We start from the raw sequence: 24,208 nt of genomic DNA, 5'->3' as shown, positions 1-24,208 counted from the left end.
TACCCCTATGTATTACTGCTAGACTACCCCTGCTGTTGAAGCATCGTTCCGGCTTGCCTCAGAGTCGTGGTGCCCGATGCACACGTGCCGATTTTCGTTGATCAGTCAGAACATGAGAGAAGAGAGGAGGAGAGGAGGAGAGGAGGAGAGGAGGAGAGGCGATGATGAGAACATGGGAGAGAGGGGAAGCGACGATGAGAACATGGGAGAGAGGAGCGACGAGAGGAGGCGAGAGGATAAGGAAACGAGGTCGAAAAAGGAACGAATGACCGAGCACTTGTTCGAGAGCTCCATGAGAGGTTTTAATGGTAGTCGCAAGCAGCTGGTTTCATCGATCATTGGGATGCTCACAATCGTGCAAGACTGATCGTGGTGGCAGGAAAACCTCATGGCGTCTCAGCTCGACCCTTCTGTTGTCTCCCTCTTTGCCGATGCAGTCCGAACAGTCTACCAGGCACGTCGCTCACTTGCTGCGCTGCTGCTGACGTTTGCTGCTGCAGAGGTGGACAGCGTTGAATCTTGCGGTAGATGTAGAGTATGCGGGTGTGCATGAAGCTGAAAAGCGTGCAGGTCACTAACGAATGGGGGGACGGCGACAACATGGCGAAACGAGAGAGTTTGATAGAGCAGACTGTCTCAGGGTTTGTGGTGCGAGAACAAAAGTATGAGTCTCTTTGCTAACGGAGGCGACAGACGAAGCGGAATGCTCCTGATCCCAGCGAGTTGGAGGAATTTCTGGATCAATACCTGCAGGTTGCTCACTTTCCCTCGTAAGCGTGAGGTAGTGGCGGTGAGAATGCAACAGGAAATGTTCAACACGGAGGCGGATGATGACAGTCCGTATGAGGTGAGTCTTGAACCTCGTCTATTCCTCTTTCTCACCATCACCGAAGGTTTCCCATCTCATCTGCAGATTGTTCGAACTTGTGCGGTCTGGCAGCATTGAAGAAGCTCGTGCTCTGCTCAGGTCTTGTACCCACTGGAAATTTACTTGCCATGACGAGGACGTTCTAGTGCCCCTGCGGCCAGCCTGGATCAATGTGTAGCAGACAACCAGGGGGAGGAGGACAGCAGCGATGGAGGTTCGGACTGTGAGATGATGGAGGAAGACGGCGGCTCCTCGGCTGCTCCCGAGACAGTTGAGCTCACCGCTGAGCAGCAGGCGGTGTGTATGCTGCTTCGTACGTGATGCGTGTGATTCTTTGAGCAGGACATCGATGATGGATGGGGAGTCGTTGTCCGGACAAGCAAAGGGAGGACGAAGCAGGTTGTAGGAGGAAACACTTGATGGTATCACTTGCAAAGTCGTGGAGTTACTGCCGCTGCTCCTGCTCACTTTCGTTTCCTCACACTCTCGCAATTCAGTCCTCCATGTCCGTTTCGTCCATGTCCCTGGAGAGGAGAGAGGACAAGGTTGGAACTTGGTCGAGGTTACCCTGCGCGATGGTCAACATCTCGTTCAAGGCCTCAACCAGACCTTTCCTTCTCTTGCATCTCCCTTCGGATCATCTTCTGTATCAGACTCTCTGCCTCCTCTCCTTCCACTGTATCCCAACTCCCCTTCATCTCAGCGGCTTCCTTCCCCGGTTTAGCTTGGCCCGGTTCCTCCTCGCAGTCCACAACCTGTCCGACACCTGCGGGAGCGTCTGTGCAAAGGGAGGTACACTACCTCCTCAGCTTACTCATCACAGGTTGATCCGTGGGGATGTAGATGGGCCAGTCGTCTGCGTCTCCCCCCTGTTCCTCCATCTTAGTTTCTGGAATGCCACGAGGTCGCTAACCTGAGCGATGAACTGATCCCGTTCCTCCATCTTCTTCTCGAAGTCACTTCGAACCTGCAGATGGTCAAGACGTGAGTTTCCCTCCCGTCTCCTCCTCCTCTGTCTCTCTTCCCATCTTTTCCTCTTCCTGGTTCCCTTCCCCCTTCAATCCCCTACACATCCCTTCACCTTCTCCATCTTCTCTTGAATGATTCGCCGCTGCTCAGCCCATGGCGGCTCCTCCCTGTCTCGCGTCCCAAAATCTTCAGACTGCTCCTGGGCCATCTCATTCTGCTGGAGGCCAAACTTGTCATTCCACCCTTGTGTTATATTTTCCTGTCTCAGCGATGAGGAAACGAAGGAACAACAGCATCAAGAGTCATGTACCTTCATAGAAGTGATTTCCTCATTAAACTTCCTGTCTTGTTCCTCAAGACGTGCTCTTCTGTACTCTCCTGTTCACAAGAATCGTCAGCTTCCTCGCCATCAGCTCCACTGCTTATATTACTTTCAGCGGTTTTGTTGTAGGTGACGTTTTCATACAAATAGAATGGTTCCTCATCCTCATCCTCATCCTCGTCCTCCTTCTCCCCCTGTTCCTCATCCTCATCCTCTTCCTCTTCCTCCCACACTTTGTTCTTATCCTCAGTCATCCAGTCATCCACCTTCACGCCTGCTTTCTTCAAGGCGTCCAGCACCTCAAGATTGCAGGAGGAGATAGCAAAGTCCAGCGGAGTCTCTCCGAAGTTGCTTCGTAACTTGCAGTCGCCGCCCTGCAATCGATAAGCAGCCATCAACTGTCTTTCCCCCCCCCCCCCCGCCTCCTCCCGCCTCCTCCTCCCTCCTCCTCTCATCTCCGCCCTCTCCTTCCCGTCGTCTCCTCGTCTCCTCCTCAGTCCAGCTGACCTGCTCGACCAGCAATTCAACCATTTCCTTCTTCCCTCCCTCGCATGCCCAGTGGAGAGGTGACTCTTTCTGAGAGTTCACAATGTTCACTTTCGCTCCTGCAGCGAGGAGAAGGCGAGCCGCTTCAACGCTTCCTCTGATGGAGGCGTAATGTAGTGGAGAGGACCTGAGAAACCGAGCCAAGGACAAGAAATAGGAGGAGGGACAGGGGGAGGAGTTAGTGATCAGGAGTCGAAGGAGTCGAGTAGGAGGAGGTGGATGGCAGTGGTGAGATTGAGGCGACGACTCGATCGAGGATACACAACGATTTCTCACCCGTAAAGCTCTGAGCTTTTGAAGTTCACGTCGATTCCTTTCTTGATCTAGAGGACAAGAATCAAGGTTTGAGATGGCAAAGAAATCAGGCCTCACCAGATTCTCGAGAGACTGAATGTCGTTGTCCTCTGCCGCTCGCATCAACTCTTCGGTGTCTTCCAGTTTGTAGTGCCCGGATTTCTTCATCTCCGCCAGCTGTATAGGAGGAATGTTGGAGACAGGCTGGAGGAAGAGAGGGCATCATTGCAAGAAACTTGCTTTCTCCATCAGAAGAAGCTTACGTTATCGTCTTCAACTTCACTGATGGGACGGAAGCAGCTAGGACATTCCAACCAGGCGATGAGCACTGGATTCTGACAAGAGGAACACATGGTCCAGCCCTCAGGCAGATCGTCGTCATCCACGTTCTCTGCAAGCTCTTTTCTCCTCCTGATTCTTCGCTGTTCCTGCAACAGATGGTGATGTGATGTTGGAGCGAAAAATGGAAAAGGCGAAGAGAGGAGGAGAGGAGGAGAGGAGGAGATGAGGAGAGGAGAGGAGGAGGACGGAAAGGGAGGAGACGCTTGTAACCTCAGTCTCTGTCTCAAGGATCTTCTGCTCTAATGGTTTAGCCTTGAGCTCCAATTTCTCCCCTTTGCTGGATGTACTTGAACGAGGAGGACAGAAGTTTCTTGAGTGACGTCATTACCTTCATCTGGCAAGAGCATGCACAGACCTGTGCTCTGGCCAGTGCTCTTTCTGGCATTCACTCCCGCAGTAGAAGAACTTCCGGCACCAAGGACACTTTAGCAGCGTTTCCACCTGCATGCATGTTATCCACAACCAGTCTGATCTCCTTCAGCTACCATGTCCCTTGTCTTCTTGCAGTTTGCGCACTCGTCGTTAGCCGATTTATCTTTGCTGCTGACATGCATGATCGTCAACCTGTCGAGAAGCGACGGGAGAAGGACAAGGACGCATGCACTCACCCCCCTCGGATATGCGGCAAGCTCTTCCAACATCGTTCGAACACGAGGAGCGAGGAAGTCGGGTGCTTGCACAAATCCCATCGAGTAGCATGGAGGTCGCAGAGAGGAAGGAGGAAGATAACGAGGGGCAGAAGCTTGTGCAGGTTCCTCATTCAACCTGGTGCGGTAGGGTAAAGGTCAATGAACATCATTCACCTCTTCTTCTTTTCGGCGCTTCCTAGCTCCGCTACTTTTCTCCTCGCCTCGCCTTCTCCCCCCCCTGCTTCATCCTCTCTTTCTGTCTTCCTGCTTCCTAGAACCATTCTCCTCCCCTCCTTCGTCCCTCCTTCCTCCTCGTTTGTCTATGCGACTCATGAGCAGAGCATGGAAATGCTTGCGGGCTGGGTAGGGGTTACTTCTACTGAGTGTGAGTGGGTGGGGGTACCGAAACATGCAAGCGGTCGGATTGGAAAACACAGTTTCATGAAAGGGGAGAGGAGAGGAGAGGAGAGAAGAGGAAGAGGAGAGGAGAGAAGAGGAAGAGAAAAGTGGTTACATGAAGAGAAGATAATGGAAAGACAAGAGAGCGGGATGTAATAGAGAGTCAGAGAGGAGGGTGCAGATGAGAACTGGTGTACATCGGGAGCAAGGGAGGTTGCTCTAGCATTTCTCAGCCATGTGTCTCTTGTGTTGAAAACCAAAGGATGAAGCACGGATTGCGGTGATTATTTCTACCTGTCATGATCATTCGACGGCATCTCTTGCTCTTGCTTCAACTTGGAGCTGTAGCTCTTACATCCCCCCTCAAGCAAACTCCTCTACCGAGTGTATACGACTACCTCGATGGAAGGAAGACACGATATTTCGAAGGGAAGGATTACTTTCTCCATATCCCCGTGGCTCCTCCCCGCTGGATTCTTGATCCAGACCAGAAGGCGCTAAAGGAAGCTTCGCTCGAGCCAGAATTCCTTGATTTTCGTCTGGACTATTTCCAGTCTATGAAGGAAGCAAATGAAACCTGGTGGAAGACTGTAGGGTGCATCAAGTATGCTCAGAACAAGTCTTGGGCGAACATGCTCAAATCTCTGCAACCTTTGATCCTTGCTGAAGAGGTCGTCGTTGAGCTTCTTCATACACGTCTGACTCTCTCCCAGGATCCCTACATCCCGCATGGAAGGAAGAACATGACACGGAAGACCGTGCGACAGGATCTGTTAAGCTTGACTTGTGTGACTTCACTCCAGGCTCATTTCAACTCGCCCATGTATTATGTCTATGATCGGTGAGTTGAGTTGGAGCGCGCTTGTTGGATAGAAAAGTCACTCACATGCTAGCTCGACGTTCTCATATTTTCTCCCCTTGCGGAGTGAAAGTGACGAGTTGGTCTCGGTGAGTTGATTATTATGCTCAAATATGCCGTGAGCCTTGTCGACAAGTTGTGGGACATCACGAAGAAGTTGTGGAAATGCTGTGAGAATGGGCAGACCAACCTTGCAAGGTGAGAAGAATCTGTCAATCAAGTTTCTTTTGACTGGGTGCTTTCCACTGGACCGACCTCAGAACGTGTATAGAAGCCGGTGCCTACTTGAACGCGGTAGACTACACGAACCCTCTTGGATACACAGCGGTAGGAAGTTCTTGATTTGTGATGGATTCATGACAATTACTCGCATGACAAGGTGTTGTGGGCTGCTTTCGGGGGACACGGCCGAACTCTTCGCATGCTGGCTGAAGTAAGGCAGATAGACGTGCTGTTGTGATATGTGATCAAATTTGCCAGATGGGAGCCAACCTTGAAGCTAGAGACCAATCCAACGGAAACGCCCTGCATGTTGCTGCAAGGTTTTTTCTTCCATTTCATTTACGTCGTCAGAAGTTCGTAATTGGTGCCAAGATATGGTTTTACCGACGTCTGCTCCGACTTCTTCGAGCTAACAGACGGAAACTTGTACGCTAAGGACGATTACAAGCGCCTTGCAGTGCATGTGTCAAGCTTCTATGTAAGTGAAATTGCCAATTGTGTAGTCCTTCATCGTTTCTAAGGGCCATGCGGACACGACTGAGAGACTAGTGAACTTGGGATCGAATGTGAACGCACAAGACTACAGGTCCAACATAATCAGCGCGGCTTCACCGGTCCAACCTGATAATCTTGAGCGCAGAAAGGATACACCGTTGCACCTCTGCTGCTATAAGGGAGATTTGAGGACAGCAAAGATCCTTGTCTGGCTCGGAGCTGACCTGTGGCGGAAAAACTTCAGAGGCAAATCAGTCGAGAAAATCGAACTGAGCATTGACAGACAGCAGGTATGAAACCCATCGACATCGCAGAGAAGTATAGGAGAAGGGAAGTGTACAACTTCCTGGAGGTGATCTCCTACCCCGCACGATCGCCATACAGGCTCACACTTTGTCAGTCGGTCATGGGAGAGAAGTGTGTTTTCAGAGGGATACCGTACTCAGCCATTCGATGCAAAGAAAGACACCCTCACTTTCCTCCCGAGCTCTTCCACAGGTAGCGCCGCCTTCCGCCCTCTCCCTCCCCCCTCGTTCCCCATCACCTTGTCGTTCTCTTGTCATTCGAGTTTACAGGATGTCCCGTGACGATGTAGAGAACGTGACAGCTCCCAACGATGTGATGACGAGGCCCCGGTTGCTTCTGGTGTCTGACAGAGCACAGGATGCTTGGAAGTATGGGAATCCCGAGCTTGACAGCAACGACCCCAGCTCCATCTATCGGAACCCGTGAGTGACTTCGACTTTGACTCGCATGCATGCGGGGCTCACGTCAGAGGTCAGGGAGGCGTGGGAGTCTATCCTGAAGAGCACGGAGGACGTCCTTGCTCAAGGGAGGAACTACTTCGCTCGAGATGAAGGCGTGGCCGACCTTATCAAGGATCGAGAAGAGCAGCTCTTCTCCTCTATGAACCAGACGCAGGCGGAGGCTGTGCGAGATCTCTGCGACCTTATGGTCGCTCAGGAGCGTGCGATGAGGAAGAACACACTGACGCTGAGGCGAGGGCTGGCGAAGCGCCTCATCCGATTCAGGTGCAGCTTCCCTGAGGCATGTTGATGACGTGACCTCGCAACGTGAGCAGGAAGAAGCTTCAGCTCAGGCATGGACCCGCCGGTCGGCAGGACGACTTCGTTTCTGGCGTTCACGACCTCTTCCAAGGCAGGCTGGACCAGCCTCACCGGCACAAGCCACCAGACCTACTAGACATGCAAGCTCTGAAGAACCTGCTCTGATTTGAATGAAGACTCCAAAACAGCTCACCTCAGATAAATATTCAAGGACAGCATTCATATTACCATAATCTTCACGAATTCGTTTTTACTGTCCTGTAGCCTCGTAGACTCAAAGACCACCCCTTTCTTTCTCTTGTTTCTACCCCACCCCCTCATCCCCACGAGCGCACTCGTGTATGATCGCTGCTCTTACAGAACTCCACTGTGGCTGCTATGCCTCTATCCTCGTCTTGCTCATGCTCACTCTATTTAGCTCCGAACCCTCTTGACTCTCCTGTCTCGCTCCTTCCTCTCCTGTCTTGTCCACACTCAGTGGATCTTGCCTTCAGCCCCGTTGTCCTGAAGTCTCTTAACAACTGTATCTTGGCTCTTTCTTACCCTCTACTTTTCCTTTGCACTCATACTCTCCACAATACACTGCCTGAGTTTTGAAGGAGTGGAGTGATCTTACAGTAGATCCTATAGTAGTCCACATAGCACTCCTATGAGTTGTGTCGTATGTGCTGGTTCTTTTGAAGCCTAGACTGCATCCCGCTAGTTCGGCTCCCTCTGATCACTTGCGGTGCAGGCAGGCGGATGCGCAGGATCTGAGAGGCTCTAGTGCGACCGGCGAGATGATTGACTTGCGTGAAAGCCTCAAGAAGCGCAGAGAAGCTCGAGCGAATCTTCCTGACAACCCCAAGAGCAAAGAGGAAGAATCGCTAGAAAATGGTGACAAGGAGCTGTCCTCTGAAGGCCCAGAAACCCAAGAAGAGAATGGCGATGTTGATGTGTCAGTGGACATAGGGTATGACCTGAGGGAGGTGCTGCAGCGAAAGCGGGATGGTCAGAAGCTTGAATCGAAACAAACCGATCAGAGCGTCCAAAGGACGGACAACTTGAGGATCCACAGTGTAGACAACAAACGCTATGTCCGCAGGGATGATTCGAACCTGCCGACCTCGGCGTTTCAAGATGAAGCAGCAGAAGGAGACGCACGAGGAGACAAGTCGTTTGAGACTGCCAGAGATCAGATACCTGAATCAGATGCCCGCAACACAGAACTTTCGGCTGATTATCAGGCTTCCGTTAGGAGAGATCGGTGCGCGATATCAAATCCTTGCGGCTGCTCACTTACACCTGTTGACAGATCTCCTGTAGCTGATGTTGCTCACGGCTCATCGGACGGCAGAAGACCTGGAAAGCGAGGGAGAAACTCACCTGCTGTATCGCCAGAGCCTGACAACAGAGATTTCTCCAAAAGGAGGAGGTTTGAAGTGAACACGTCTTCCACACCCGATCGCAGACATGGCGATCGCTTTCGTCCCATGCAACCAGCGCTCGTCTCTTCTCCTGGGGCTGGTCGGGGTCGGGCACTCACAACTCCAGCATGGAAAGCTCGCGACTCCCCCAGCTTGCCGAGGGACGGTGCACCGCTGGGAGGAGGTGAACGATTGTTCCAGCCTAGGACACCTCCGGATGATCAGAACCCAGTGGCGAGTGGGGAGATGGCAAGAAACTCGATGAGAGGCAGAGATGATCATGGGAAGGATAAGCGCTGGGAGGATGCCGAAAGATCTCCAAGACGCAGACGAAGTTCGCCGGATCGTGCTCCCTTTCGAGACCACGCCCAAAGCAGACCAGGGGCGAAGGTCGGCCATGACGGTGGAGAAGGGAAACGTTCAAACTTTGATGCAAGAGGTGATCGACGGCCAGAGTTCGGACGAGGAGAAGTGAATCCAGACAGAAGTAGGGATCGCTTCGGCGAACAGAGGAGGATCGAGCCAGACCGGTCCCCCCAGAGGAGGAACGAGCGAGACCGGTCCCCCCAGGGAAGGGTACAGAGAGACCGGTCCCCCCAGAGGAGGAACGAGCGAGACCGGTCCCCCCAGGGAAGGGTACAGAGAGACCGGTCCCCCCAGAGGAGGAACGAGCGAGACCGGTCCCCCCAGGGAAGGGTACAGAGAGACCGGTCCCCCCAGAGGAGGAACGAGCGAGACCGGTCCCCCCAGGGAAGGGTACAGAGAGACCGGTCCCCCCAGAGGAGGAACGAGCGAGACCGGTCCTTCCAAGGGAGGGAGGATCGAGACCGGTCCTTCCAACGCCGTCCTCCACCGCAGATGGATCGATCGAGGGCGTCACCTCCCAGGTTCAGGGAACCTGCTCAAACTTTTCACCAGATGGGACGAGGCGATCGTCGCTCTGAAGGCCGTCAGATGCCCGGGAATCGCTCTCCTCCCCGCCGTCGCTCCCCCCCAAGGAGAGACGAGCCCAACGCCACGCGCGGTCGAGACGATAGGAGAGAATCTGACGGGAGGTGGAGAGGAAGAGCTGGATCAGTCGGTCGCTCTGGAAGAATCTCCCCAGAGCTCAAGAGAAGGGAGCCAGAGCTGGACAGAGGACGACGGGACCGCTCCCCGCCGCAGCGGCAGAAGACGCCTGAGAGATCATGGCGGGAGGGCCGGGGCAGGAGCAGGTCACCACAGGTTGTCTCCCCAGTGCAACGTGAAAGGCGTCGACCGATCTTCACGGAAGCTGAGCACCTTCCACCTGTGGTGGGTGTTAATGCCTTCACGGGCGATGGCCAGGAGAAGCCGCGCTACCAGGAAGGCCTAGTGGACGGTCATGCGGTGGATTGGGGCTGGGCAGGAGAGGCAGCAGAGAGGCAGGGAGACGTTGCAGGAGAGATGTGAGGACGGCTCTTAAAGGAGAGTAAACTACACAGACGAAAGGCCTGTGAGGATGATTCGAGTGTGGAGGAGTGCGTAAGGACCTTCATTCTCTCCCCAGTTGAATTTCACCGACTTCAGCGCCTATCTCGCCTTCCCTTGAAGTACATGTAGACAGACATAGCGGCGAAGCTACAACCCGTCCACCACAACATGTTCCCTAGTCGGAGCGACTTAGCTGACTCTGCCCGCATCTTGTCCAGCACCTGCTGGCTGTTATTTCTTCACCTCTCCCTCATACCCTCCTCACCTCCTCCTCCGTGCCATATTCGCAGATGGCAGGCTTTGAATCATCGCGCATGGCCTTGAACACCTGCCGAGTGTCACAGGTGCAGGAGGAGGAAGTACTGCCGATCTACCAGTCGTCGTCCGAGGGGAGTTGGTTCAGTACCGACATATCCGCAAAAGAACAAAGGTCTGCCCATGGGAATTACCTTTTCCTCCTCCCTGGTTCCGACTATGATCTGCAGGAGATTCAGATGGGAAGCGAGTCAAGCAGAGCCAGAGCTCGCCCAGCACCGGGGGAGGCATCGTCTCATTGGGCAAGTAAGCGTTCCTGTAGCTGCTTTCGCTATTGGACGGCCTAGTTGGGTATGAGGACTGCAACAGCCAACGATGACTGTACCTCCACTTGGAGGAGTTGTCAACGAAGAGATGATTCAGAGAGACGGACTCTTCTATCTTGATGCAGTTGATATCGTCAGGATTCCGTTGAAGTGCGTCTACAAGGAGCGTCATGGTGAGCAAACACAAGAAATACAAGGAAATTTGAAGCTAACACAAAAAATACAAAAATTAGTCCACCATATTTATGTCTCAAGGTCGCCTGTTCAGAGGATCATGAACAAGAGACATCACAGTAACAAACATCACCTCCCACTTCTCGCAAAGTTCACTGACAGACTTCTGAGACTTCATGTCTGGTTACTCCTCACCGCTAAGGCAGTGTTCCTTACCTTGCGATTCAAAGCCTTCAAAATCTCCCTACATGCTTCGACCTTTCCTTGTAGCTGGATAGTTGATCGCTCCACCTGGGATGCAGTGAGCACTCTGATATGTAAGAAGGATAACATCACAATGTCATGTTCGAGGGCCTGCAACTCTCTCCTTGAGTTCTGCGCTGCCATACTTGGATCACGCAAGTACAAGTCTCCGCCTCGCCTTTTCTTGGACAAGACCTACGAGAGTCCTAGGTGAAACAAGATCCCTTGGGGCTGTGTGTTTCCACACCGTCTCATCTTGATACCAGGAGCATTTCCCACAGTTCATGTTGTCAACAGAGTAAACATTCTTCCCTGGTAGCGAGCTCAGTCGTTCCTACGATATTCTCTCGGATTTACCTTCACATCTAACTTTTTGACAGACTTCAACGATTTCATCCAAGATTGCTACCTGGATAATTCCCTGTGAGTGTTGGATTTTCTTCATCCACGGCTCTTCACATGCATCTTCCCAAATCTGTCTGGCACAGCCTCGTTGGGTCTCGCCCAAGTTTCCCCAACCTGCGAGCAGGTTGTGTGAGGGGGACTCATGCCATGAATCTCTCCGCCTCCTCACCACTTTGACGTACTCCATAGGTTTCATCAAATCGTGTCTCTTCCTCCCTCTCACATGCTCCTCCTCCATCTCAAGCTGCTCCATTTTCACCCACACATCTCGCACCTGTGAAAGAGTTCTAGTTCAGCAAGGAACTTGTACTCGAGGTGTTGGCCTCACGTTTGAGCGGGGAGTGTGCATGATCATCATCGTTTGTTTCTTCTTCTTCTCGGCATGAGATCTCAAGTATCCGCCTACCACCATCGCCACAACTCCCGCTAACCCTGCTGCTGCTGCCATGGCCAAGGCAACAATCGGGGACCAACTCCCCCATCAGTCCCGTTAATAATTCTTTTAGCTCATCACTTTCTTTTATGTGTTTAGCTAAATAGATTGACAATTTCCCCCGGTTCGGTAGAAGGCGATGGAGGTATAGAGAAGGACCCCCTACCCCATCATTGAACCGCTCACGCACCTATTCTAGTACCCACCCCTTCCTGGATTTCCTTCTCCCCCGATGCTGCTTTCCGATGGCACAGGGAGCTGGTGATGGGAGGGGAGGATGACGAGCAGAGAGCAGAAGAGCGAGGGAGTGAAACCATGCATAGAAGAGCGCAACAATGTTATGAGGCTTTCCAAGAGATTCAGGAAGCTGTGCTGGTATGGAATGCTGCTGCAGATTCAGAATGAGAATGGGTTTATGAGTAGACTAAACAACAGGAGGGTAGAGAAAGAAGCTTTCGGTGGAGGGTAGGATACATCACTGTGTTGAATCCTTTTATTTGTGCCCTTAGGAACCAATTGCATCCGCTCGTTCTTGTCTTGTTCTCCTATTGTTGGAGAAGATCACTTTCTTAGCTGACGCGATCTCCAGATCCTCTCCGTACTGAGCAGCGAGTTCGGACGCCATGCAGATGTCACACAAGTGACTTGAAAGCGTTGGAGAGTTCATCTGTGAAGTTTGGTGGGGTGAGCCTGATGCAGATTGACTGGTGAGAAGGGGAAGTGGAGCTTGATCCTCCCGCGTTCCTGTCGCATGTGGGTGCATCGTTCGTGAGCTCATAGGGAGTGTTTCTAGTCTGCTGTAAGGACATGAAGACTCGTAGCCAATCTCTCTTGTTCGCTGCGCTTGGGATAGCAAACATCTTCACATGCTCTGCTTCCTTCAGCGCGAGGAGGGATGACTCGGGTGTAGGGAACGCGACGAAAGAGTCATCACAGGATTCTTTCAATATTGGGTTGAAGGCTGACAGCAGCTTTCTCTGCATCGACCAGACCGCGAGCAACTGGACTGCAAGCTATGCTGGCGTACACTTGTTGCAGTGTGGCAACCAGTCGGTCGCACAAGAGCATGTCACGTTCAAGAACAGTATGGTAATGCTGGGATCTCAGGGGCCGGACTGTCTTCGGGTGGTAAACACATCAGACGCTACTTTGGAGCTTGCTCCGTGCAATGCAAGTGAAGCACAGACGTTCTGTGTTGACTCAGTCGGCAATTTACACATGAGGGACAAGGAGCAGACGTGCCTTGTGGCAGTGGAACACCAGGCTGCTCAGAGCTCGGGTTCGTATTACACTCTTTCTTTGCAGACATGTATGCAGGAGAACGACTCTCTGCATGTGTTTGTTGCTGTGCCATCATATGAAAATCTCACCAGCGAATTGAAATGCTCCTCGAGGAATGAAACCCTTCCTGCTTCGAATGAGCACGGGCAACATTGGGAAAACGCCTCTATGGGAGTGAACAACACCCTTCCTCCATCTCATAACATCTCCATGGCCAACAAGACCGTCTACAACTTAACGAGTAACATAACTTCAGGAAACTGGACGAATGCGTCACTTGCTCCTGTAGCCATCGATGTATCAGGGGCCTTTGTCAGTTGTGCGATCCAGCTCATCAATGTAAATATGAACACATTCAGCAAGGAAGAAGTCCTCGTTTCCTTTGTAGGAGCTGTCAAGTACGCTCTCGAGCTGATCAATATTAGGATGCAGCAGGCAAATTGGCAGATCGAGTTTGCGGGATTTTGCAACCTCCAGCACTCGTCTTGCGAGGTGACCTCTTTGCTTTGAATTTGTTATTCTGTGTGATCAAATTTGAAGTTTTCTGAGGCTTTTTCTGGCAGGTCTTTCAGAATTCGACTCAGTACAATCTTACTGGGAGTCTGGCTCGTAAAACTTCACACAAAGCTCCCAAAACACCGAAGGAAGGTCGCAGATCGACTGAAGCATCATGGCGTGCGATGGAGGGGGATGAAAGGTTGGATTTCAACAGCTTGAAGGAGGAGGGCTCCTGGAGTCTGAGAGAAGTTGGGACCGAAGTTTTCTTCTTTCTGAGAAGCACTGTTGTTGAAGAATGGGCCCTGTCACTCGCAGAGTCCGAGGAGAACGAGGAGTGGAACTACCTCAACTCTTCATGGTTTCCTCAGACGGTCCTCTCACTTGATGTAAAGTCGCGTGATCTGACTTTTGACTGTACAGATGAGCAGCAAGATGTCTCTCAGGTAACACAGACAACCTGCGAGATTTCGCTGCTAACTGAGTGATAGTGTCTTGTCCTTGTCTTCTGCTCGCTGGAGCGCTGATAACCCGATGCTTTGCTACGCCAAGGATAAGTCGAGACAGTGCAACATGCAGGGTAAAACTTTGAGCTCTCGCTGAAGATTGCTGACCTTGCGTGCTCGCAGAACTTGTGCAGTGGCTTCAGGACGAGGAGGTCCTGTGCTCTTTGAGTGGAATAGGAGGAGGCGGCGAGGCTGACATCCATGCTCTAGATCGGACTGAGCTTCCTCTGGGGGGATTTTCCTACAATCGACATATTCAACGACCCGTAAGTCATGTCAAGGAGGAGGGAGAAAGACTAGTCGCTCACAATATCTCAGATTCGTTGCTGGCTCGCTCGTAGGAGGAATATTCAGTGCGTCGTTTGTTATGTGGGTCACAATCAAATGCCAGCAGTGGAGGCTGCGAAGGCAATGCATTCTATGTCCTGCGCGCGTCACGCCAGTGCTGACGGTGATCACAGGAAGCGGAAGAGGGCAGGGAAGGATGGGGAGGAGCTGCAGAGGCTTCGCCTCGCAGCGGAGGACTTATGAACTTGACTCAGTGACTCGATAAATGATGTTTCTTCCGGGCCTCCTCCACTCAGTGACTAGTCACAGAGTAAAGATCAGTACGAGGACAATCAGGATAGTCACACGATAGCTCAAGCCCAACTGAGCCCGGCTGAGTGCTCCGAGGCTCAGTACCGTCTATGAGAGAGGCCCGGCACCGGAGGCTCGGGAGTCACTGAGTCCGGCCACGGTGACTGGGTGACCGGGTGCCTCCGAATTGTTCAACGGACGGGGTTCCTTTTAAAGCAATTTGTGGTAAGAGATGGGGTGGTCTAACAGGAGGGGGTGGGGGTGGCCAGAAACGCGGAGAGCTCGAAGAGTTAAAATTTAAGTCATGCAGGCCCAGAGGGGAGGAGGAGGAGGAGGAGGAGGGGGGGGGGAAGGAGCGGCGGCAGTGGCAGGAGCAGCAGGGGGAGTGGGAGCGAACGGAAGGCAGGATGCTGCAGATGATGCTGGTGAAGTAGGGGAGTCCGGTCAACGAGCTGCAGCGACGAGTTCAGGGAACGGTCCACCAGCAGGAGCAGGAGCGTGAGGGTGAGAAGAACCAGTCGGGGATCGATGACACGTCCCTCGAGAAGGACGAAGACATGGAGGATGGTGGATTGCCTCAAAAGCGACAGTCAGAGATAGACAGGCTTGATGAGTCTATGAGGGGCGAGAAGAAGAAGCGAGGCCCCCCCTTGAACCGGGATCAGTTCTCGGAAGAACCCGCTACTTCAGAGCAGCAAGCCGCTGCCATCTTCAAGGGCAAGTGTGAAACGCTGATGATGCAGTCCTGCTCGACAGCAGCAAGAAGCAACCTGGCAGTCTCTCAGTTGGGAGAAGAAGCCTTCTCAACGAGTGTTTTTACTTTCGCCATCGCCCATTTCCATCCTTCATCACAACCTGGTCGCCCACCGAAGGATGGAAGGCGGCGCACAGAGAAGCCTTTGGCCATTGTGTATCCGAATACATCGGGAAAGATGAGCATGCGAGACCTCACGGACCTTGTGGAACAGATCAAGGCTCACCCTGACGGGCAGTACAACAACGACCCCGACCGCAAGTACGACATTGCGATGCTTCGCAACTGCGTGGAAACTAGGGCATACTTCTCCAAGGACAAAGTCAGGAAGATGAAGGGAGGAAGCAATGCAGGAGGAATGCCAGAAATTCCCTCCGTTGTCCCTCCTGCCACCATGGACGGGCATTCTCAGTCTCTCCCTCAAGGTCTTGTGCTCGTTCCGCTCATGGCGCTTCTCTTGACCTGTCTCTGCAGAAGACGTCGGACCAGCGCTGACTCCTGTTGTCAACATGGGGATCGACAAGATCGGTCAGTGGATCAGGAATCTTGGTCTCGGGGAGGAGGTTGTCAGAAGGTTTGAGGAGGAGGAGATGGATATGGAATCGTTGAGCATCTGCAGCAATGAGCAGTGAGTGCTCTGTTGTCTGCCCTTCTCTTGTATCTCCTTCCTCCTTCCTCTCCCTGGTTTCATTTTTGCGATGCCACACCCTCCTCCCCCAACCACTCCCTTCCCTCACCCATCCTGTCATTTGTTGTTGCTACCCCCTCGTTTGTCTCGATCGGCTCACGACACTGCAGATTCAAGGCCATGGGGGTGGTGAAGGCAGGACATCAGAACAAGCTCAAGCTGTGGGCCACACAGGCCTGGACTCGCACGTCGTCCAGGAAGTCCAAGTTAACGCTCTGAGAGGACAACGCAAGGGACTAGGCGATCGATCATGAGTTTCTCACTTTAAACAATCCAATCTAAAGTTCAAGTTCTGTAAAGATTCAACAAGTACCGTAAGGAAAAGAAGATGTCGCTTTGTGACAAGACACCCAGCATAACAGCATGATTTACTCCCTCATAGCAGGTCGTCTGATGTGTCGAATTCCATCTCTTGGGTCTTTGAAGGCCCTAGTGTGAAGTTCGAAGGATTCTCTTCCCTCTTTTCGCCGTGCAGCACGCTAATCCTATTGCTGCGATCTGAACGGTCATATTCTTGCGTCTGCATGCTGTCCAACAAAGTTCGCCTATGATAAAGATAGCTGCAACGAGTGTGAGCAAAAGCGAGGGAATGAAGTTCTAAGGGAAAACCTCTTTCGATCTTGAAGGTTTGAGTCAACATGCACATGCATATTGGGAATGATCCTAGCATGAGTCTGCAACCCGCTCAGTGAAGATCATCCTGCAGGTCAATATGCTCGGCCTCCTCACCTGGATCCCCATCTTCATCTGCTTCAACTCTAAATCCTTCTGCTTCTTCTCCTGCAACATCCTCTCCTCCCATGTCGGAATGTCCCTCCTCCCCAGCACATTTTCTAACGTGTTCTGAAGGCGGATGACCACAGGGTCACTCCTGTCGATGCCATTCACGATTGCGCAGTCGAACGCATTAAGGTCGAAGGGGGGAGGACCCTGCAGCGTCACACGCGATCCAATACGCAGGAGGAGCTCCACAAGGTCTCTGTTCCCTGATGCGCTCGCCATGTGCAGCGGGGTCCACCCCTCCATCTCAGTCAGTGCGTGCGGGTTGGCTCCACGGGCGATGAGGAAGGACGCAGCCTTGCCCTCCCCTGCCCTGCAGGCGGCATGTAAAGGAGTGTCGCCCCATGGGGGACAAGCCCAAGACGCCCTGGCGCCATGGAGGATGAGCTTCTCGAGGGTACCGATGTCTCCGAGCGCGGCAGCCTTGCATAGATGGTATGATAGGATGTTCTGCTCTGCCTTGCCCCACGCGGACTGGTTTCTCGGTAGCTCCTTGGTGTTGCGGACGAGTTCTGCGAATGCTTCCCCTTCCTCAATGATGTTGATGACTTGGCGGTCTTCCTGAGGGAACTGAATCTTTGAGCTCTCGATCCCCAGGTAGGCCAACCTGAGCTCGAACTGCTCCACCAGCATCTTCTGATGAATCTCAGCAGGCAGCAGGACAGGCTTCAGCTCCAGACGTCTTCCAATGCCCCGCGGACTGCACTGCTCTTTGCTCTGCTGTAGTCTCCGTCGCAACATGGCCTCTCTTGGGGTCGTGGGAAACGTCTTGTTGAAGGAGCTCAGGGAGCTCAGGAGAATCTTGGTAGGCTTGTTGCCTGCCTGCCTCTCCTGCAGCCCCTTCAGCCTCGCCTGCACAGGGATCGCAGCAGCCTTGAAGCAGGTAGCGAGGTACTGGTCTTGCTCTGATGGGGGCACGGAGGACTTAGAGAGGTGATGGAGGATGGCCTTGAAAGTTCTCACGGTCTCGTGCAGCTCTGTCATGTTGTTCCACAGTCTCGTTTGATTCAAGCTCTCCTTCACAACCTCAGGAATCTTGGCGGTCTTGAAGATGTACGCTGCGCTTCTGTTCAGAAAGGACCCTATATCCCTCGGAGATCCTGCACTGTCGTCGTACTCTTCCGCTATGTCCGTCATATCGTAGAGAAGCATAAGCTGCCGTTCAAGTCTGTCTGCAGCAGAAGCAAAGGGTCCTTGCAGAGGATTATACCTGTACGCCTCGAACCGTACTAGGACGCTTTCAGAACGGCTCAGGACAAGTGCGTGTGAGAGGCAGAGAAGAGCCACCAGTACCAGCTTCGTAGAATGCATTACTGTCTCGTCTTCAAAGGATAAGATGAAGTTGACAACAAGCTTTGAACTTTCCTGTTGTGACCATGCCATGTTCCCACTTCATCGTTATCATTGCCATGTTCCATCCCTACACTGCCGCAAGTCGCCGCATCTCTCTCTTACACAGGCAGTATGCAGTCTCCGATCGGGGCCGCCCCGCCGGCCCGGGAGGCATGATGCCAGCCCAGGCCGTATCGAATTTAGTTCAGGGCTGGATTAGGTACTCAGCCGTCGGTTTAAACTGGTTTAAACCAGTTTAGCTGCCAGCAGGTTTCTATCCGTTTGTGTCGGCGCCCCGACGGTCAAAGGAAGGATACAGGGGTCGTGACTGGGTTACCAGGGGGTGGTCTCAGAAGCGGAAGGGGTGGGGTCCAAGATAAGTACATGTTGGCTGCACACCACGGGTAGTAGAACAGGGAAATGGCAGTGGGGGTAGGGGTAGGTCAAATCGTCGGGGATGCCACAAGCCTGGCACATAGAAGGAGGGCTACGAGATGGCAATCAGAGGCGGACAAGAGGAGGAGGAGGAGGAGGAGGCTAAGGCTGCCAGATGTACAATAGAGTTCTGATGGACCCCATGCACTATCGCTCCCGAAAGCTGCTCTGATTCTCCAAACAACGGCGACAAAATGTCTTCTTGCCGTGTTCGACAAGAAATGAAAACAAAAACAGCTCATTGCCTGATCAAGCCAGCGATGCGTTTGAAATTGTCCAGATTGAGAACGATTACTCCAATACAGCGCATGCTGCTCATCCAAGCCACTTTTTTACTCCTGATGTACAAACGATGCTCGGCTCAACTCTACGACGCTCAACTCGCGAGCAGGTTTTATATATCGTTCAAGTGAATATGAGTTTGGTGTGTAGTGCCCTTCATTGATGATTGTCTGCTCGATGGCTCTGTTTTACTTAGTCTCTTCACGGACAACAGTTCGTTTGCTTCAATCCTTATGCGAACCTTTAAAGGTACGCTTGGATCCATGCTGTGGGAAAAGAAGGCAAGATCATTGCGAGTAGCGATGCAGGGTTATCCTGGCAGCTGCAGGGCACGGGCGTTACACCTAACGATCTGAACGACGTACGTGCATCTGACCTCGAATGAATCGGCACTGAGACGAGACAGGTCTGCTTCGCGGATCTTAGGAATGGTCTGGTAGTGGGCTCAAGGGGAACTGCTATCATGACGAGAAATCATGGGATCTCCTGGGAAAGTGTGAGTGTTGTCGAGATGCAGTGCGGCAACAACAACAGAGCTTCTGACTTCTGACTAGCTGAGCCTCACACAACTTTCTCTGGACTTCTTGGGTGTCTACTACATGCAAGCAACAGGACCCGCGTACGTCGTTGGGGAGAAGGTGTCGCAATGCAATTGTGCTGCATGCTCAGTCAAACGTTTTCTTGTCAGGGCACTTTCATTTCTACTCAAGATATGAGCACTTGGAATACGGTCTTCTTGAGATGCCCGAGCGAGGGGAGCTTGTGCACGCAGAACAGTACTCATGTCACAAACGACACGGCTTACATCGATCTGTAATTCCACTAGTTCGCCTCTGCATAACTGTAATAGACTGCATTGTAGGCACGGGGTAAGATTCAGCGATTTTAGCAATGGAGTCATCGTGGGAAGCTTTGGGACGGCCATCCAAGTGTCTGTAGATTGGAGTGGACAGACAAACTACTTGCGGCTGAAGAGTATCGATTCCATCCAATACTCTCTGCTGAGACTGGTACACTGTGTTTTGATATACACTCAATTGTGGTTGTTGTTTACATGTATTCATCAGGCTTCTGATAGACTGAGTGACTTGGTAGCCTGTGGTACTTCTATGACAATTTTCCGGGTTGTCCCCGTGTCCAACCACAACAACAATGTGAGTAGACGAAATCAAGTGACATCGAACTTTCTTTCACTTGACTCATTGGTTTGTGGAGTAGAACATTCATTGGGAATGGACAAATTGCACTTCAGAGTCATCTTGTGGTCCAATCAAACTTGATCACATTGTATGGCTCATTTTGTTGTCTTTGACGTTGTGCTGCTCAGTGTCGACACTTATCTTTGTACAGGTTGGCAAAAATTTTCTATCTTGCGCGATTCGAAATTGGATTGATGGAACGATGCAGGTGGGTTAGGGTTTATTTCGCGATCTCGTTGCTCGCTAATGCAGGCATGCAGGTGTTAGTGGGAACAGACTCTGGTTCCTTGCTGATTTACAATCACAGTACATGGGTTGAGCATACACTTGGTAATCACCGCTTTCTTCATGAGTGCATTCTCATACTCCACAGGAATAAATGAGAGTTTGACTGGCTTGTACATCTCAAGCTCCGATGTTATCATTGCAGGAACCTCAACGGGGAAGATCTTCAGAACAGTCAATGGTGGAAAGACTTGGATTCAAATCAAAGCTCCAGCAATGCAGATTCGAAGCATGTTTGGTAGATATCTACTTCTGTGCGCATCCGAAAAATTGCTGAATATGCTCCTCCAGGGAGAAGCCAAATGAGTGTCATGAATGGTTCGATGCGACGAAAAGTCGACAATGCAGCAGCCTACACTCTCATGCTAAGCATGTTTTTGTCAATCATGCACATCTCACGATAGTTTTATTGTTGCTCTTTGAATGATGCAAGAATATTTTTTTTCGAAAGACTAAACCATTCAGGATCAGCAGCATCGTTCTCACTAGAAATCGGGCTTAAATCTGAACTCACCATTCACTATTGCCATAGCCCTGGTTTCTTCCTGCACAAGTTTTGCCAGCATGACGTCATCTACGTCCTCAGGTCGGTGAATCCTGCAACTTTCATCTGATGTATCAAGTGAACCCGACGATAGCAGGTCTAAACATCCTGTGCTTGCGCTGTTCTTGGGGTTGATATACATCGGAAGACTCTTGCGCCGAGGGTGATTCATGCTAGAAGAAAACGCTGATCCCTTAGCTCTGGGCTTCTCCTCTGCAGTCAAGTCGTAGGATGAGAAGGACATCTGCTGCCTGAAACGCAGCTTCTTTCGCTCAATGTCGCTGATTGGGTCTCCTGTCGGAGTGCTGGGGTCGCTCGTCGCTTCACCTCCCTTTAAACTCAAGGATTTTCGTCTGACTGGCGGCGCTAAATTCATCCCCTCGTTCTCCAAGTTGTCCTTGTCGATGCATTTTCGGCCGTTCTTCGCCTTTTCGATCTTCGATTGCGCGTCCGAGGCCGGACTCTCCTCGGAGCTGGCTGCCTTTGGCTTCGATATTTGCGACGATTTCGTGCCAGTACCCTTTCCCCTCCCAAACAATCCGTTTAACATCTTCTTCATCGTTGATAAGCTTTTGGTCGTTGGAAAGCCAGTTCGGGTCTTTGCGTTCAATCAGAGCTGCTTGCTCTTGTTGCTGCTCTCGACGTCACTGCGCAATATACCCAAGGTGTCACCAAAAGGCCGATGTACGTTACGCACAATATGTTATTTTAGCTTCTCTTCTCTTTCGATGGAATCTTCGATGATAAGTAGACAGTGCGCGGAGCCCTGCGCCTGTCCCTGGCAAGTGCGACCCCTTCACCTGTTAACTCTTCTCCTCCACTTGTCTCGCCTTATGCTCTCTTGACTCTACTCGTTTGTCACCGGCACTCAAAATGTTATTGAGAATGCCGTTCTTGGCTCTCTCCGTCTCGATCCTCTTCGTCTCCCTGTTCTCAGCGGCGCTTCTTCTCCACCTGGATCACCTGACGACCATGAATCACGAGGACTCACTGTGGTCGAACCGAGTTTTACAATTAAAATTGATATGTACATTTAACAATACACCTGCCCCACCCATGGTACGCAGCACCTCAGAGTACTATAATCCTGCAAATAAAGCATACCGGTGGTCTTTTTATCCTTTTAAAGCTAGTTTGTATATAGTTATAGAGTTAGAAGTCAAGGGGGTATAAGGTGCACGGTAAGTGAAAGTTTTACCTGTAAAAGTGCCAAATGGGTGACATTCCGGTACAAAGTCGGCTGTGGAGGGGTGGTGGGGTACTGCTGTTACTGTTCGATCTTGTCAACTTTCCTATACTGCAATAACAGTCAACGTACCTGGTACTATTTATAATAACTTTTTGAAACAAGGCAGTAGTGTCCAACAGACGCACAGTACTGAGCGGAAATGTTCCATCAATTTAAAATGATGCTATAAAATTGAAAGTGAAATAAAAAGGGACCAAGCGAAATTTCCGACGGATGTGGCTCGTACTGCTTTTTAACTTAACTTTGAGTAAAGTACTAGGTACTACAAGGTCGCGCCGGGCCGGCGGCCGCCGGGAATCGAGTCCGGGTGTATCGTTACTAGACTGAGTCACTGAGTCCATGCCTATGATTGGCCGGGCCAGGAGGTCCGGGCGGCGCTGATGTCTCTTGAGTTTCACCGGACACTGGAACGCTGCCCTGATATCATCCATGGCATGTAGAGCCATGCCCGGAGGATGAGGCTGTTGTCTGTAGCAACAAGCAATCTTAGCTTCAGTCTCTCTCCTCCCATCGTTGTCAGTTAGCAGTTTAGCAGGACATTCCACAGGTGAAGAGTTGATCCTTTCAAAGTTGATTTATCGCTTTCCATCAAGCAAAAAAACGTCCTGCTTCCTCTAAAGCACAGCAAGCCAGGAACAGAGTTTTGTCCACTCTTTTGCATGTGCGACTGATGTTCACTGTGAAAAACGAATTTGCATCAGGAGAGGGCAATCCTTGGTTCGCTTGCAGAAAGGGCTCTGCATGCCGAACTGTCACAGGCAGATGTCCGAGGCTCACGCGATCGCTTTTAGTTCACCTTCTTCTCGTAATGCTCGCTTGCAGTGTTGCGACAGCACAGAACTATCCTTCGACTGCAAACAGCATGCTCATTCTCTTCAGGTACTGGGACTCGCAGCAGCAGAAGGCTTCTGTGTCGACTGTCGCAGGGAACGGAGATCTTTCGAATCAGAACGGCAACGGAGCGTCTGCTAGCTTCAACTTCCCCTCGGACGTAGCCCTGTCCCCCGATGAATCATTCCTCGTCGTCGCTGACTCTCGCAACCATGTCATCCGGCGCATCAACAAGGGGGCACAAGGCTGGTCCTCCAACGATGTCACCGTGACTACCATTGCTGGGAACGGTCAGCCAGGACTGGCAGATGGGAGCGCCACGACGGCTCAGTTTCAGAAACCTTTGGGTGTGGATATCTCGCCTGACGGGACGTGGGTGGCTGTGGCGGACAGCGCGAACAACAGGATAAGAAAGGTCACCTTGGCGACTGGCAACGTGGAGACCATAGCAGGTTTCACTCAAGGTTACCAGGATGGCGTTGGGACCCTGTCAAAGTTCTGGTTGCCAGCCTCTGTCTCGTTTCATCCCCAAGGAACGGGGCTGGCGGTAGCTGATACGAACAACAACAGGATCCGATGGATCAGCCTGCCCAGCTACTCCGTGACCACCAAGTCTGGTCCCACAGTGGCGAAGAGTGTCTGCAGTTTAGGTTTCTACCAACCCAAAGGCGCATGCACGCAGACAGGACAGGTGTGCTCCTGTTCCCTCGTTGTGTCTTCATCCAGCAACTGTCAGACGGTGCAGTACAACACGACCATCTGCCCTCGAGGCTCCCCCACCCCGAGCTGCTCAGGCACTGGGGTGACCTGCACCTGCTTGGCGCCCAACACGGGCGCCCTCTGCCAGACCGATGCTGACTGCACGAATGAAGGAAGGTGCCTGGGGATCGCAGGCTACGCCAACGGACTGGGCAAGACAGCGGCATACAACAGCCCCCAGTACGTGAGGGTGTCACCCGATGGCGTGTGGATCTACATAGCCGACGGGCAGAACAACGTGATCCGCCGCGCGAGGGTGGACAACGGGGACGTGGACTTGTACGGAGGGCTGCCGTCAGTGGCCGGAGCGACAGATGGAGTGAACAGCACGGACAACACGATATACTCGGCCAAGCTCGGCATTCCAGTGGGCATCGCGATCCCTTCCTCCAACGACTGGGTCTACGTGGCTGACTCCCAGTGGGATCGCGTGCGGAGGGTGGGACCGACGCCGTTTCCCAATATCGCCAGCATCACAGGAGTGCTGGCGTGCAAAGGCGGCA

The 24,208-nt window shown here is 52.1% G+C and overlaps 11 protein-coding genes across 11 annotated transcripts; 7 read left to right on the top strand and 4 right to left on the bottom strand.

Moving 5' to 3' along the window:
• Positions 1-265: 265 nt before the first annotated feature.
• GUITHDRAFT_107196 (hypothetical protein) lies at positions 266-1,189 on the top strand (the record flags this gene model as incomplete). The annotated part of the gene is made up of 8 exons (XM_005833763.1): positions 266-325; positions 380-502; positions 571-648; positions 694-753; positions 806-847; positions 894-967; positions 1,015-1,091; positions 1,140-1,189. 8 exons carry the CDS (start codon positions 266-268, stop codon positions 1,187-1,189), a joined length of 564 nt encoding a protein of 187 aa, XP_005833820.1.
• Positions 1,190-1,467: 278 nt separating this feature from the next.
• Positions 1,468-3,895, bottom strand: GUITHDRAFT_107195 (hypothetical protein; the record flags this gene model as incomplete). The annotated part of the gene is made up of 13 exons (XM_005833762.1): positions 1,468-1,634; positions 1,683-1,737; positions 1,782-1,835; positions 1,950-2,096; positions 2,148-2,215; positions 2,269-2,533; positions 2,667-2,832; positions 2,982-3,028; positions 3,078-3,203; positions 3,263-3,427; positions 3,552-3,651; positions 3,697-3,782; positions 3,827-3,895. The coding sequence occupies 13 exons, from the start codon at positions 3,893-3,895 to the stop codon at positions 1,468-1,470; spliced, it is 1,515 nt and encodes a 504-aa protein (XP_005833819.1).
• A 773-nt stretch (positions 3,896-4,668) lies between these two features.
• On the top strand, positions 4,669-7,177 carry GUITHDRAFT_107194 (hypothetical protein; the record flags this gene model as incomplete). Its single annotated transcript, XM_005833761.1, has 16 exons — positions 4,669-5,040; positions 5,083-5,127; positions 5,173-5,210; positions 5,263-5,317; positions 5,365-5,426; positions 5,489-5,555; positions 5,608-5,661; positions 5,709-5,770; positions 5,823-5,928; positions 5,972-6,036; positions 6,091-6,235; positions 6,346-6,443; positions 6,521-6,563; positions 6,609-6,673; positions 6,728-6,976; positions 7,027-7,177. 16 exons carry the CDS (start codon positions 4,669-4,671, stop codon positions 7,175-7,177), a joined length of 1,677 nt encoding a protein of 558 aa, XP_005833818.1.
• Positions 7,178-7,675: 498 nt separating this feature from the next.
• Positions 7,676-8,893, top strand: GUITHDRAFT_107193 (hypothetical protein; the record flags this gene model as incomplete). The annotated part of the gene is made up of 4 exons (XM_005833760.1): positions 7,676-7,683; positions 7,746-8,258; positions 8,307-8,602; positions 8,691-8,893. 4 exons carry the CDS (start codon positions 7,676-7,678, stop codon positions 8,891-8,893), a joined length of 1,020 nt encoding a protein of 339 aa, XP_005833817.1.
• Positions 8,894-8,932: 39 nt separating this feature from the next.
• GUITHDRAFT_59363 (hypothetical protein) lies at positions 8,933-9,220 on the top strand (the record flags this gene model as incomplete). The annotated part of the gene is made up of 1 exon (XM_005833759.1): positions 8,933-9,220. A coding segment is annotated over one exon (288 nt), but the record flags the coding sequence as incomplete, so codon positions are not given.
• A 1,203-nt stretch (positions 9,221-10,423) lies between these two features.
• On the bottom strand, positions 10,424-11,728 carry GUITHDRAFT_152225 (hypothetical protein). The gene is made up of 10 exons (XM_005833758.1): positions 11,602-11,728; positions 11,443-11,547; positions 11,328-11,387; positions 11,226-11,277; positions 11,116-11,180; positions 10,962-11,063; positions 10,842-10,916; positions 10,759-10,797; positions 10,511-10,711; positions 10,424-10,468 (listed from the first exon to the last, which is right to left on the bottom strand). The coding sequence occupies exons 1-9, from the start codon at positions 11,719-11,721 to the stop codon at positions 10,586-10,588; spliced, it is 744 nt and encodes a 247-aa protein (XP_005833815.1). The 5' UTR covers positions 11,722-11,728; the 3' UTR covers positions 10,424-10,468; positions 10,511-10,585.
• Positions 11,729-13,110: 1,382 nt separating this feature from the next.
• Positions 13,111-14,604, top strand: GUITHDRAFT_152224 (hypothetical protein). The gene is made up of 8 exons (XM_005833757.1): positions 13,111-13,479; positions 13,551-13,856; positions 13,906-13,928; positions 13,974-14,062; positions 14,112-14,140; positions 14,199-14,254; positions 14,307-14,396; positions 14,450-14,604. The coding sequence occupies exons 1-8, from the start codon at positions 13,156-13,158 to the stop codon at positions 14,517-14,519; spliced, it is 987 nt and encodes a 328-aa protein (XP_005833814.1). The 5' UTR covers positions 13,111-13,155; the 3' UTR covers positions 14,520-14,604.
• Positions 14,605-16,385: 1,781 nt separating this feature from the next.
• GUITHDRAFT_137837 (hypothetical protein) lies at positions 16,386-18,100 on the bottom strand (the record flags this gene model as incomplete). Its single annotated transcript, XM_005833756.1, has 3 exons — positions 16,386-16,554; positions 16,619-16,683; positions 16,739-18,100. The coding sequence occupies 3 exons, from the start codon at positions 18,098-18,100 to the stop codon at positions 16,386-16,388; spliced, it is 1,596 nt and encodes a 531-aa protein (XP_005833813.1).
• Positions 18,101-19,301: 1,201 nt separating this feature from the next.
• On the top strand, positions 19,302-20,726 carry GUITHDRAFT_107189 (hypothetical protein; the record flags this gene model as incomplete). Its single annotated transcript, XM_005833755.1, has 10 exons — positions 19,302-19,334; positions 19,393-19,476; positions 19,527-19,568; positions 19,611-19,651; positions 19,701-19,848; positions 19,906-19,992; positions 20,189-20,245; positions 20,298-20,367; positions 20,411-20,560; positions 20,614-20,726. 10 exons carry the CDS (start codon positions 19,302-19,304, stop codon positions 20,724-20,726), a joined length of 825 nt encoding a protein of 274 aa, XP_005833812.1.
• Positions 20,727-20,807: 81 nt separating this feature from the next.
• GUITHDRAFT_137835 (hypothetical protein) lies at positions 20,808-21,425 on the bottom strand (the record flags this gene model as incomplete). Its single annotated transcript, XM_005833754.1, has 1 exon — positions 20,808-21,425. The coding sequence occupies one exon, from the start codon at positions 21,423-21,425 to the stop codon at positions 20,808-20,810; it is 618 nt and encodes a 205-aa protein (XP_005833811.1).
• A 1,552-nt stretch (positions 21,426-22,977) lies between these two features.
• Positions 22,978-24,147, top strand: GUITHDRAFT_70199 (hypothetical protein; the record flags this gene model as incomplete). Its single annotated transcript, XM_005833753.1, has 2 exons — positions 22,978-23,563; positions 23,819-24,147. Coding segments are annotated over 2 exons (915 nt in total), but the record flags the coding sequence as incomplete, so codon positions are not given.
• Between the last annotated feature and the right edge of the window lie 61 nt (positions 24,148-24,208).

This window comes from Guillardia theta, assembly GCF_000315625.1.
Source record: "Guillardia theta CCMP2712 unplaced genomic scaffold GUITHscaffold_28, whole genome shotgun sequence".
NCBI lineage: Eukaryota > Cryptophyceae > Pyrenomonadales > Geminigeraceae > Guillardia > Guillardia theta.
This window is presented reverse-complemented; position numbering and strand designations above follow the sequence as displayed.

Bases quoted from the DNA above. Each gene is read 5' to 3' on its own strand.
- GUITHDRAFT_152224 (XM_005833757.1), top strand. From the start codon at position 13,156: ATGGGAGTGAACAACACCCTTCCTCCATCTCATAACATCTCCATGGCC. The intron at 14,063-14,111 runs GTAAAACTTTGA...GCGTGCTCGCAG, and splicing joins GAGACAGTGCAACATGCAGG to AACTTGTGCAGTGGCTTCAG. The intron at 14,255-14,306 runs GTAAGTCATGTC...ACAATATCTCAG, and splicing joins ATCGACATATTCAACGACCC to ATTCGTTGCTGGCTCGCTCG.
- GUITHDRAFT_152225 (XM_005833758.1), bottom strand. From the start codon at position 11,721: ATGGCAGCAGCAGCAGGGTTAGCGGGAGTTGTGGCGATGGTGGTAGGC. The intron at 11,181-11,225 runs GTAAATCCGAGA...GCTCGCTACCAG, and splicing joins TCAAAAAGTTAGATGTGAAG to GGAAGAATGTTTACTCTGTT. The intron at 10,798-10,841 runs GTAAGGAACACT...CCAGACATGAAG, and splicing joins TGAAGGCTTTGAATCGCAAG to TCTCAGAAGTCTGTCAGTGA.